General features: G+C 39.8%; 1 protein-coding gene across 6 annotated transcripts in view; it reads left to right on the top strand.

Moving 5' to 3' along the window:
• LOC121736137 (trithorax group protein osa) overlaps positions 1–12,629 on the top strand; it is a 132,128-nt gene that overhangs the window by 25,352 nt on the left and 94,147 nt on the right. For all 6 annotated transcript variants that reach the window (XM_042127210.1, XM_042127209.1, XM_042127208.1 and 3 more), the window contains exon 2: positions 1,140–1,319. In XM_042127210.1, coding sequence (XP_041983144.1) covers positions 1,140–1,319 — 180 coding nt within the window. The remainder of the gene's footprint in view (positions 1–1,139; positions 1,320–12,629) is intronic.

Genomic DNA, 12,629 nt, shown 5'->3' with positions numbered 1-12,629 from the left:
GATTTCCGGGTACCTATCGGTATCGAAACTGGACTGGTGTGTTATTGTTTTCGAATTTAGTAATATCACAGGGCCGACTGATGGGGGATTAATGATTGGGGTGGAGTGGATTCTTGTCGGAGGAGTTGTGGATATTTGTATACTTATAAAGTATCTCTCATATGATTATATTGCTATTTTACAACAGTTTATATTGTATTCAACAAAATTATTGTGGTTTACGCTTCGATACAGGTAGCACCTCCATCGTGGGTACCGCAGACACAATAGATTTTCAATTGTTATGCGGCAGCCGCCTACCGCTTGGGGATTGATGGGTTAAACTTAAATCTCTCTGAGAAGTAGGTAGCTAAACATAATATTATGTAAAACCTTTGAATTCAAGCTTACAATAATTATATTTTGTATGTTTTTTACGTTTTACTACAACAACAAAACAACTTTTGATATTTATTTTTTGTGTAAATGTTAGTCAACGCAGATATTTGCTTACTTACCAAATCTCAACTATAATAATAATAATAATTCATGTTACTCAATAAGAAGAAACATTTTATGTAATTTTATACTTTAAAGTGCTTAAAGGGAGATACTTTGTTGAAAGCAAGTTTCGCAAGATACGAGCTTAGTAATGTACTTATAGTTTATAATGACCGTACCGTAAGATTATAGAGGATTTGTATTATTATGACTTTTATCTTTAAAATAGATCACCTTAAACTGCTACCAAGTTTTAAAATTATATTGTAATTTCAAACATAGTCACAGTAACATATTTTGTATTTAAATAATATTTCTTTGCTCATAAATGATACAATACATTACAAGTAATTCGCGGTGTAAATGTTTTAATTTAGAAGGCTATCAAATAGTAGGGTACTGGGACTACTGGGTAGTAATTTCCCAATTTAAAATTTTGTTTATTATATGGACTATTAGAGAAGTCGATTCATAGGCAGATGGTGGACCTATCAACTACGTAATGTGGTCAAACTATCCGACAGATCCGTCTTGCATTGAATTGATATAACCCGATCAAATGACATAGGTTCTCCATGTGTCTATGAATCATATTCTTCGACAGTACATCTGGGCTGATTTTGTTATCACTTATCAATATGTTTCTATGTTTGTTGCAGCCTCCGCGTGGCTACGGCGGGCCGGTGTACGCGGGCGCGCCGGGCGGGCAGCCGGGCTCGTACGGCCCGCCCGGCGCGTACCCGCCACGGTACGGCCCGCCGCCGGGCCCTCCCGGCCCGCCAGGCCCGCCGGGTCCGCCCGGTGCGCCCAACTCGAGGCCGCCCTTCTCGCCGCACTCGGTAAGTAACCTTTTAAGTACAGCTGTCTTGAACGTTTCTTAGACTGGTCATAGACCGCAAGCTGTTGCAGTCGGGACCGATTGCTCTAGAGAGGTCGTGTTGGTACCGACCGCTCAAGAACTGCTCGAGCGGTCAGTGTATTGCGGATATGAATTTAGTATGAAAACTGCAGATTGCCGGCGGTGACCGCATTTTGCAGTAGGGTTCGTCTGCAAGGTGCGGTCCGTCTATGCCCAGCCTTACATACTTCTTACTGTAGCGACTTGAAAACGCGGAAAAGAAAGGTGTGGTATGAAGACGACTTGTTTGGAGAGAGGTGTTCCGTACCAGAAGGGCAAAAACGGGCAGTTACTGCGATATATCTGACACAAGCCTGCAAAAATCCTCTTGTTAACCGTCTACTATATCTATCTATCTATCACTTTGGAATAGAGAGAACAGATTGCTAGGCAGTTTAGGTATTCGCCTCCTAATAGGAACAGAGAATTCATAAAATTCTATACGCTTTAAAATATGCTCACGCCCCGTCGCACCAGTTTCCCATTAAGGGTAATTTAGGGGTAAGCAGAGATATTCACAGACCCACATTTATTGTGACCTTGACCGATTTCTTTCACCCCATGGGGCATTTACCCTATTCAAAAATTGTAACACTCAATTATTTTGTGTTATGACATAACGACATTAAATATTATCGTTCTTGCTAAGAGAATTACAAATTAAAATTAAAAACAATACATACATATACATAGTAAAAGGGTAATAATTGTTAAAGTATCAAAATTTATATCAAATGGTTTTGAAAAGTGTTTAAAATGCTGAAATGCAGAAAATTTCATGGTTTCCGTATTCCTTATTATGCATATATTATAATAATAATAACTCCCACACCGGTTTCGGTGACGGTGACCTGTTTCATTGAAACCAGGCCAGTTACGCAGGAGTAATTTTATAGTGCCCAAGTGTGTGCGCAGACACAAAAGCACTCTCTATTCCTTTACTCTCATAACCCAGTGGGACGGAAGACCGTCACGACCGGCGAGAGATCAGGCGCAGGACCGACTTTTTACATGCCCTTCCGACGCATGGATCATCTTACTTGTCAGACAATCAGGTGATCAGCCTGCATAGTCCTAACCAAACTTGGAAATAACATGTTTCCAACGCGGGAATCGAACCCACGACCTCCGAGTCAAGAGCCACGCACTTAACCACTGGACCACGGAGGCATTTTTCTATAAAAATTATACTATTATAATAAGGGTTATTTCGAAGCTATAAGCTTCTTACGACCCTTGAAAGGCTTTTATCGGGTACCTCCGCCATCCTTCAGTGCTTAGTCGGATTTTTATTTAACTAAATATACAATAACGCGATCTTTGTAGAAACTATTAGGGAAACCAAAACCAAAGCCTACCATGAAGTCTTATAGTAGTATTACTTTAATTTTAAGTTTTATCAAGAAAACATAGAATGTTTTATTACAAAACAGAATTCTGTAGAATCTTAAAACTATAGCTATTAAAGTTTTCACATGGGTATGTTTCACCACTTCCTGATAGGTGCCGAATAGACTATCCACCACTTAACATGACAGTTATAGTATGGAGAATCTGTCAAACATTTTTAAATAGCCTATTCGCCACTTTATCAGAATGCGGTGAAATAGGCTGGATGTTCACATGCAGAAGATATCAATAAATTCATTATGGTGTCAAATGAACAATACCAGCTGATAATAATAATTAGTTTTAGCGTGTTTTTAATCAGGGTCTTCTTGTCTATCTATGATGACATTAATTAAAATCGCACCTCATAAAAATAAAATAAAAGCACTAAAACCTCGACAAAACGTTTATTAAGTATATCTAAAACCGTCGGCCACTATAATTATTAACCTTCATTTGAGTCTATCATTAAGATAGTGTGATAACACAGGGGAAGTAGCCTCAACTTAAGATGGTAATGGTGTGAAGTTTTATTTTAATCTTTATTTTATAAGCGCCTTCGTTGTTTTGTATTGGTAGAGCTTGAAACGAAAACTAAATAGATATGCAACTAAAATTAAGTGTTCATAGAGACAATTTTGATAGTATCAAAAGTATTCCCAAATTAAGGTATATAAAGTATAAACCATATTATGAGAATATCGCTTTACAGCCTTTTTGTTTCACCTAGGCCGCTAAAATAAAATTAAAGCTGTATTAATGTTGAATCAATAAAAGAGAATAAGGGTACGGCAATATACAGACTACTCACTACGAAGTACACAAATATAATAATAGCTCCCACACCGGTTTCGGTGACGGTGGCCGGTTTCATTAAAACCAAGCTAGCTACGCAAGAGTAATTTTATAGTGCCCAAGTGTGTGCGCAGTACACAAGAGCACTCTCTATTCCTTTACTCTCATAACCCAGTGGGACGGAAGACCGACACGACTGGCGAGAGATCAGGCGCAGGACCGACTTTTTACATGCCCATCCGACGCATGGATCATCTTACTTGTCAGACAATCAGGTGATCAGCCTGTAATGTCCTAACCAAACTTGGAAATAACATGTTTCCAACGCGGGAATCGAACCCACGACCTCCGAGTCAAGAGCCGCGCTCTATACCGCTAGACCACGGAGGCGAAGTAAACAAAATAACAGCGGGGCTAAAATGGTCGCTTTGAAGAATCATGATATGAATCATTATATGATTCATTTTGGTTTTAGAGAAATTTCTAAAACCGCAAAATGCAACTCTGCTTGCAATTCATTTCTGTATTTTTGTACTGATTTGACATTTGTCAGTTTGACAGTTTTGACAATTCATTTGCTGAATTGATTGAGAGAAATTGCTAAATGTGACCATTTTAACCCCGCAGTTACGGGTTGTATAAATGAAATAAGGACGGCATCGTTAGTTATAAAAGCGAGCTTCGTCGTATTACTCGATTCATATTCAAGTCCGAAACTAGAGAGCCTCGAACGTTTCTTAGAATCGTTGAGCCGACGCGGCGGCGCGCCGGAGCCTCATCCACTCACGTGAACATAAATGTTCTATCATACTTTAAAATACTTTGACGGGAATATAGCCTCTACGGCGCCAGACGTTGGGCTCATATTCCCCCGATAGAAACTCGCTCGAATGACGTAAGCCGCTCTGCCAGCGCTGACGTAAGCTCGTTGTGCAACGAAGCCCGATGTACAGTCGGATTTAAAATACTTTTTGCTCGATAATACTTGTGTGTTTGATTGAGGAGAGTTTTAGCAAGTCACACTGATTTGAAAGAAATTGCTGGGTTTTTGCTGATCAAGTCCAGAGTCCTATGTCATTATGACTATTGTTCTTATGTCGAATGATGCACGACAGCAAACAAAAGCTATAATTTTGTATCAATCAGTGTTAATTATCCTTGGAAATTATCAGTCTCCAATCTTTATTAAATTCCTACAAAATCAGAGAAGTTGATTCCTAGGCAGATGGGGGACCTACGTAGTTTGGTCGCGTTATGTCAAACCCAGCCGACAGATCACAATTAATATTAATTGTGATCTGTCGGCTGGGTTTGACATGATCCGACCAAATGACGTTGGTCTGTCAACTGCCTAGGAATCAATTTCCTCGATGGTACTCTAATAAGAATTTACCTTAGCGGCATGATTATTATCAAACCATCTTAAGGTGACTTAAATAATATAAGCCGAATATTTCCGTCCGTCTGTACATTTTGAAGCAGGGCTCTCAGAGCGCGCTCGCGTAGAAATCGGTGCTAAGATATTATCCAACACTGCACAAGGTCGGTCGTTCTGAAATCTCCGCTGGTGGGCAAATTCCTTACTGAACTACCTTAGCAGTACTTACCGTAGTATCGTGATTCGTGATCGATTATATTGTCTATTAACGCCTCCGCGGTCCAGTGGTTTAGAGGCTAGAGCATGGCTCTTGACTCGGAGGTCGTGGGTTCAATTTCCGCGTTGGAAACATGTTATCCATGTCCTTCTGCGTCACTGGCCTGGTTTCATTGAAACCGGCCACCGTCACGTTATTAATTACTTCTATCATACTCGCTTTTGGCATTTCATACATTGTAGATCATCCGTATCTATCATAAAAAGGTTTTATTCTACTTAAAAAAGAATAGGACTAGAGAGTGACAGATTGACGGATTCTTTTACTCGGGTTTTATTTTTATCCGTAGCCAATTTTCATCAAAGACTTGTAACGGTCTAATTATAGTTATTAATTATTATTCTACTAAATTATTGATATCTTATCAACAAAGAGACTGCCAATATAGAGATATATCTATATATATAAAACTCAAACTGACTGAATGACATAGTGATCTATCAACGCACAGCCCAAACCACTGGACGGATCGGGCTGAAATTTGGCATGCAGGTAGATGTTATGACGAAGGCATTCGCTAAGAAAGGATTTTGATAAACTCCAACCCCAAAGGGTTCAAATAGGGTACGAAAGTTTGTATATAATACTTCTTAACGCGAGCGTAGCCGCGGGCAAAAGCTCGATATATATATATTTTCGAAGTTAATCTCTATTTAAATATGTCATCTCCCTCGTTATTTGAATGAAAGAGAACGCAAGGCAACCTAAGTCCTTAATATAACAACAAGCTCATCTCCTAATAAGAAGAAAATATAGCTTAGAGGACTTTTTAGAGGTTTTAAGAGGGTGCTGTTGGGCGAAAATGTGCATTAGTAGCTTTTCTGAAATCCCTAAATACCTTAGCTGCTTTTCGAATATTTTTTTGGTTTCTAGGTTTAGTTTAATCTGTTTTCGTTTCTCCGCCTTTGGATCCGCAATTCGAACGCATGTTATTATCAATAATAATTATTGATAATAACATGCGCCGCCGTGGACGGCCTCCAAAAAGATGGCGAGATGAACTGGATGCCTACAAGCCAGGCTGGCCTGCGGTGGCGTTGGAGCGAGACAGATGGAAGACCTTGGGGGAGGCCTTTGCCCAGCAGTGGGATAGCATAGGCTCATAAAAATAATATTATTATGAGCGCAACGATCGCAATTCCGTTGCGCTAAAATTCGTTAATCGCACGGGAATATTTTTACAGTACATTTTTTCAGGATAAAAACTATAATTATACTATCCTTATGTTCTCACCCGGGACTTTGGGCTTGAAGAGGTGACATACATACACACTTTCGTATTTATAATAATAATTAATATGTATTACTATTTATTTATTTATTTTATATTCAGAATGCTTACAGACTAATTACTTAAATACCTAATACAATATAAGATAAACAAATAGCTAATTACAAGCCTCCACATGTATGTAAAAAGATAATACAAGTCAGCAAAAATGTGTCGAACTATATTACTTAATCTACTACAAATTTTGGAAAGGTAAAGAGAAATAAACTTAAGAATATAACAATAATTTAAATATACTTTTATATATCAATATAAATTAAAGTTATGAGCAAAACTATGGATATATGTGTGGATTTAGTAAATGATCATTAGTCTGTATTCAGTCAATCGTGGCGAGCCTATACATATGATGACGATGTGTATTCGGCGTTGTTAATTACGTGCTAATATGAATGCGCTGACGGCGCTTCTGTAGGCTGAATGTGTACGAAGATTGATTGCGTGTCTACAGGAATGTCACGTTTTAATATATGAAGTCACCGCTACATTTTGTTCTTATTAACAGTTTTGACAACGTCTGGGACTAATGAAAGATGATGGCAATAAAAATAGCTACCAAATGTGGTCAATCTGTTAATGCTCGTCAAAATTGGACAAGCGGTTAAGTTGTAAAATATAAAAGGACATACAATACAATCCACATGCTTATTATGGTGTTCAGATGGTGTTGACTTGATCATAATTTAAAACTATTTTCAGTGTATGATATAAAATAAGAAAGAACTGATTCACTGATAGATCAAAATGCAGGTCATATTGATTTAGATTTATAAAACACTGAAAATCCACTAAGAACATTCCCCACTCCTATGTGGAAGACCAAACTGATCTATATTATAAATCCTTCACTAGTGGTATATGTCTGAAAAGTGTTCGAAAAATACTTTAGGTAGGTACGTTTAGCATCATAAACGTATAATAGCATGCACTTAGTAAATCATGTTATTCCATACGTTGTGTATTAACTGAACCTCAAAACGGTGACCACAAACGACCATGCGTGATGCGACGCATTGCGACTGCTGATAAAATGCAATGTGCTGCAGTTATATATTTACTTTTTCAATGGAATGATGTTCCTGTTATTTGTACATCCATACTGATATAACTATAATTTTATACGTGGGAGTTTATGCTTCGGCTCGAATGGGCCGGCTCGACCGAAGAAATACCACGTTCTCACAGAAAACCGGCGTAATATAGCGCTTGGGCTGTGTTTCGCCGAGTGAGTGAGTTTACCGGAGGCCCAATCCCCTACCCTATTCCCTTCCCTTCCCTTCCCTCCCTTATTCCCTTCCCTTCCCATCTCTACCCTCCCCTATTACCCTATTCCCTCTTAAAAGGCCGGCAACGCACCTGCAGCTCTTCTGATGATGCTGCGAGTGTCCATGGGCGACGGAAATTGCTTTCCATCAGGTGACCCGTTTGCTCGTTTGCCCCTTTATTTCATAATAAAAAAAAATGCAAAAGCTGGATGTCTATCTCCTCTGTATGCTTGAACTGCAGAACCGACTGGAGACTTTGTAAATTTTTAATCCATTGGCTCAAGGTCAATAATAGGCTTACTAAGTATTTTTTAATGACATGTCACATGAGTTATGACTTATAAGTATCATTATGATATGCGTATTTTCCCAGACCATAGAGACTCTTTTGAGAGAATCTTTGTATGACTTCTATAACGTGCACAGTGCGTATGCATTTGAATGGTGTATTTGTTCTGAGCTTGGAGCATGTTTAACGGTTAGCTAGGTAAACTCTGATTTATAGCAACTATGCTCAAGTCAACCGCTGCAAGTTTGCAGCAGGCCATCTGTCTCTACTCTCTATGGTGGCTGTTACAGAAACCTCTGTTTCCAACCAGTCTTATATTGTTCCTCTTGACTTACATTTAAAATTGGGTTTACTAGTTCAGCTATTTTGGTAAAATCCTTCTACTCAAATTTAGGACGGAGGAGCGGTCCAAGAAATACAAAAGTACATAACGGGCATTGTAACATAACATGCGTACAATAGAAAAATGTCGTATACAGATAGATTTGGTTGAACAAGTGTAAATTCGCACCTCCCCAGCCCGAACGTCTGAAACGTATAGGAAGTTGTGTACATGGGTGGTATATAAAGTGTATTGTTAGGCGGGATTCTTGAGTGCGGTTAGTGCGGGGATCCGGGCCGCATCCGGGTGCAATGAATGCGACGGTTTCAAGGGCGCACCTCAGGTGATGACGTACGCGCCCGCCACCCCCCGGCTTCGGCACCCACCTAATAATGCACGTCTGCGCTCTGTCTGCCGCCGAACCGCTGCAACCTTGAGCACTCTTATGAGCAGCTCGCCGCATAAACTTGAACCCCGACAGGCCCGACACCTTCGCACGCCTACCCCAGTCGCCCCACACGTGTAAATACGTTATACGAGCGACGGCCTAGCGTAGCTAGTATTAATTGAACCAGCGGCCGGCATAGTGTTCTAATTCTAAACAATCGACGCGCCCGCCCCGCCTGACCTCGCCGCGCCGGCGTTCCCGCAGTAAATACACTTTAATTATCAAAATAATAGTGGAATTACAGGCGGGCCGGCTCGTCAGCTGAGCGAAAACGAAAGTAAACAGAACTCGGTCAAAGGGTTCGTACTCACCTACCCGCAATATTTATGTGGGTAAGGGGGTGGCTCCCCACACCCGATCTAGTCGCCCTCCTTTGATGGATTGGTCGGCGACTGGCGCGGAAGGTTCGAAACGCAGCCGAACCAGACGTCCCGTTAGTCTCGATTTCCCGTTACCTCGGTGCGACAAACTTTTCCAAACCGAATTATTATTCAGCGAAAGTTCTTGGAATTCTTTGTGTTTTGTTTTGGACGGAGTGCCACCCGCCGCCCGCCACCCCGCCCCCTTTACAAGTTATTCCAGTGACACAGATTGGTAAATAACACTCGTAAAAGTTCAATCTACAGAGTGTCGGCTACGCTACGATTTTATCGCTACTGTTTGTTTACCGGTGTACAAACAAGACCACTGCTTGACCGAATAGTGGAAACGTATTCGTTCATGTTGATTAAAGTTCTACCGCATGTCACTTACGTTACATAATTATGTAACATATTTAATAGCAATCTAGCTATTAAATAAGGAAATAGAAATTGGGTTGTACCTGAAGCTTGAGGTGAATATGATGATAGCTGAATAAACAGATGAGCTTGTTCCTCGAGCAAGTTACCCCAGTTAAAGTATCTAAAACCATTTCTTAAACTAAAACAACAAATATAAAGTTCCGATTTGATTTTTCCATGATTCCAGAACTGCAGCTATAACCGGTCATAGAGTCTCAATCCCTCTCCCAAAGTCTCCCACCGACTCCAAGCTCCTCGCGAGTGAGACGCTATCCAATTACCGCGTGGAACGCCCTCGGGCCCGCGACAGTATTACACTCGATCCGCTCTAAGCTGATTAAAACATTGCCGCGAATCGAATTTCGATTCCTGAGTAAATTGGAGAGACGTTTCTATAAATTACAGAGAACCCCGTGTCTTTATGTGGAGATTAATATGACATACTTTGAATTTGGGTGATAGATAGGTGATGCTGCCTGCAACTTTGTTGTACGGTGTACCTCTTCAGCTTGTAAGTTGTACATCGGGCACCCATGAGATCATATCAAAAGGTTTTCGTGGTTGGTTACCACTGTTGAACCTGGCGACACACTAGTTGCAGTGGTAGGAATGTGTGGTGGGCCAATTGCAACTTCGTTGCGCCATAATGCTGCGTGGGAGCCTCAATTATTCCAGAATAAAAATATTCTAAGTCCTTTCCCGGGACTCCCGTATGCACTTTGACAAACGCCAATATTGATTCCGCGAAATAAACGTGGTGAAAGAGGAAACAAATACTTTAGAATTTATAACATCAGTATGGATAGTTGTTTTTGAAAAAATATTGATATGGAAGTATTTAAACCTATGATTTTAAATTATCTTAGGAGTTTAAGATAACCCATTAAGAAACAAAAGTAATACAGTCTTTTAACTTTTCAATCTAATACATTTCAATGCAAATCCCGTGTATCGCAAAAATAATGGTTGCCATTTACAAAGACTCCTTGTCTGGCAGCAAAGGAATTTAGAGCACACCATTGTACAACGCGAATGTCAATGTCAATAAAATCGGTAGATAGAACTCCGTAAATTTTTGGGTCAACTATACATATGGGCACGTTTCGCTGACTTGCGTTTTTAAATAAAAAGGTCTGGACAAACTAGAAAGTGTGCAATGTGCATACCACAGAAATGCGTTTGCTTGTGCACACTTTCTTCAGAGTACGAATACGGCAGCCTAGTGCCTACTATACAGATAGAGTTACTCAATAGTGATAATCCCTTCAGAATCTTCTCTACCGACCGTATTGTACTGCAGTAGGCTGTAAGCTGGTTATTTTTCAGAAGAATTCAAATCCTGTAAAATCGTTTGTTATTTCAATGACGGTCTTCAAAATGTAAGACGTAAGAGAAGACGATAGAAATGGAGTCAGGTATCAGTTACCTTACGCCCCTGGTTCACGGGCACCTAGGCCAGGTTGTCCAAGAGCAGACCAACGAAATGACACTTGCGACACGATTAAGGGTGATATTAAAATCTTAGCCCTTGCTTTAAAAAATACAGAACACAAAGTCAAACCACTTGGTTTTGAAATGCGTGTTACCAAGCTTGCGCCTGAAAGCGTCCAATGTGTACTAGGTCTTAGCCTTGAAACGTCACAGAAAACGACTGGTGAGTGAAAGCATTGTGCGATTGATGCAATGGAAGCGGGGAAGTGTGTCGAGGACACTTCGCTTTAATACATTTTTAATGAATGAACTAATGCCGTCTTGTTGTCGCGCCAGACGTTTATGGCGCTTATAACACGCCGGCAAAAACTCGGAGAAAAACAACATGATTTACAAGACTCTATAATAAACGGACGTGTGAATTGTACCCATAAATCTCCATTCTTCGAGAGTTTGGAAACGTATTCCAAATTTGTTCTTCTATTATGCGATTATGTTAAATTTAGAAGCGGCATCGTTGAGACAATAAATACGCTGTTGACCTTTCCAACTTGAAAGACTTGTAGCTTTTCAATTAAGCAATTCGGCGAAATTGAAATTTCTCGCGATTGCTCACAAATGTAGTATTTTTTAACGAAATCAGGTAATTTTCACGTTTTTTCCTCAAAGGGATCCCTCAGGAAACTCATGATTCGATGAATGAATAGTTACTATGGATATTTAAAACAGTCATATAGGAACTTCATTGTACTCGAAAGGTCTTAGTGGCCTATACCAAGTACCGTTAGGGTTATTCAACGCGACGGGATGTGTTGTGCAGTTGTGGTCCAGTTTGCGCAGTTAGTGCATACAGCATAGAGTATAGACCGTGTGCGGTGCACTTGATAACCCGTGCATAATGACCGCGGTCAAGGCCGGCCGTCTATTGTCTATGCCCTATGGAATTACCCAGTGCCCGCTAATGATAAATTACCTCTTGTTTATGGTTGGGTGAGGTTTTAGAGGTTAGATTTTAATTTAGTTCTTTCCTTTTGATTTTATCTTGTGATGTGCTAAAGATATTGGAGTATCCCGTGTTATAAAGATTCATGATCCTCGTGCATCAGGCAGTTTTGCTTTTTCTTCATTGATATTAATAGTAGGTATTTCATGTATTATGTGAAGAAATGCTAATAGCAACTAATGTTCCCATATTTTTACTTGAAATTGCAATCCATTCATGAGAAAACTACATAGAGAATGTATCATCTGCACGATTAGTATGGCTAGCCGCTAGCCACTGCGCCCACTAGCCAGAGGAATAGTTTTTTCTACGTAAGAAATATGAATACAAAGTGACAGACAGAAGAAATCAGTTATTTTGTTCCCAAGCTCCAAAGTTTGTCAGTATTTTTATGATTTAGCGTTGCTACTACTGTGCTTATGTTAAGCCTGTTGAAAAGTAATACTTTCATCACTTTTACTTGTCATTATCATCAGATAGAAAGCATATTTACAATATACGTAGAGCGTTCGGCAATAGAGCACGAATATTAGATTGAATGTTTACAAATACATTAATCTAAAGATTAAAACGTTACGAGA

This window comes from Aricia agestis, chromosome 18 (assembly GCF_905147365.1).
Source record: "Aricia agestis chromosome 18, ilAriAges1.1, whole genome shotgun sequence".
Lineage (NCBI taxonomy): Eukaryota > Metazoa > Arthropoda > Insecta > Lepidoptera > Lycaenidae > Aricia > Aricia agestis.
The sequence above is the reverse complement of the archived record's forward strand: the minus strand, read 5'-3'. Positions and strand labels throughout refer to the sequence as shown.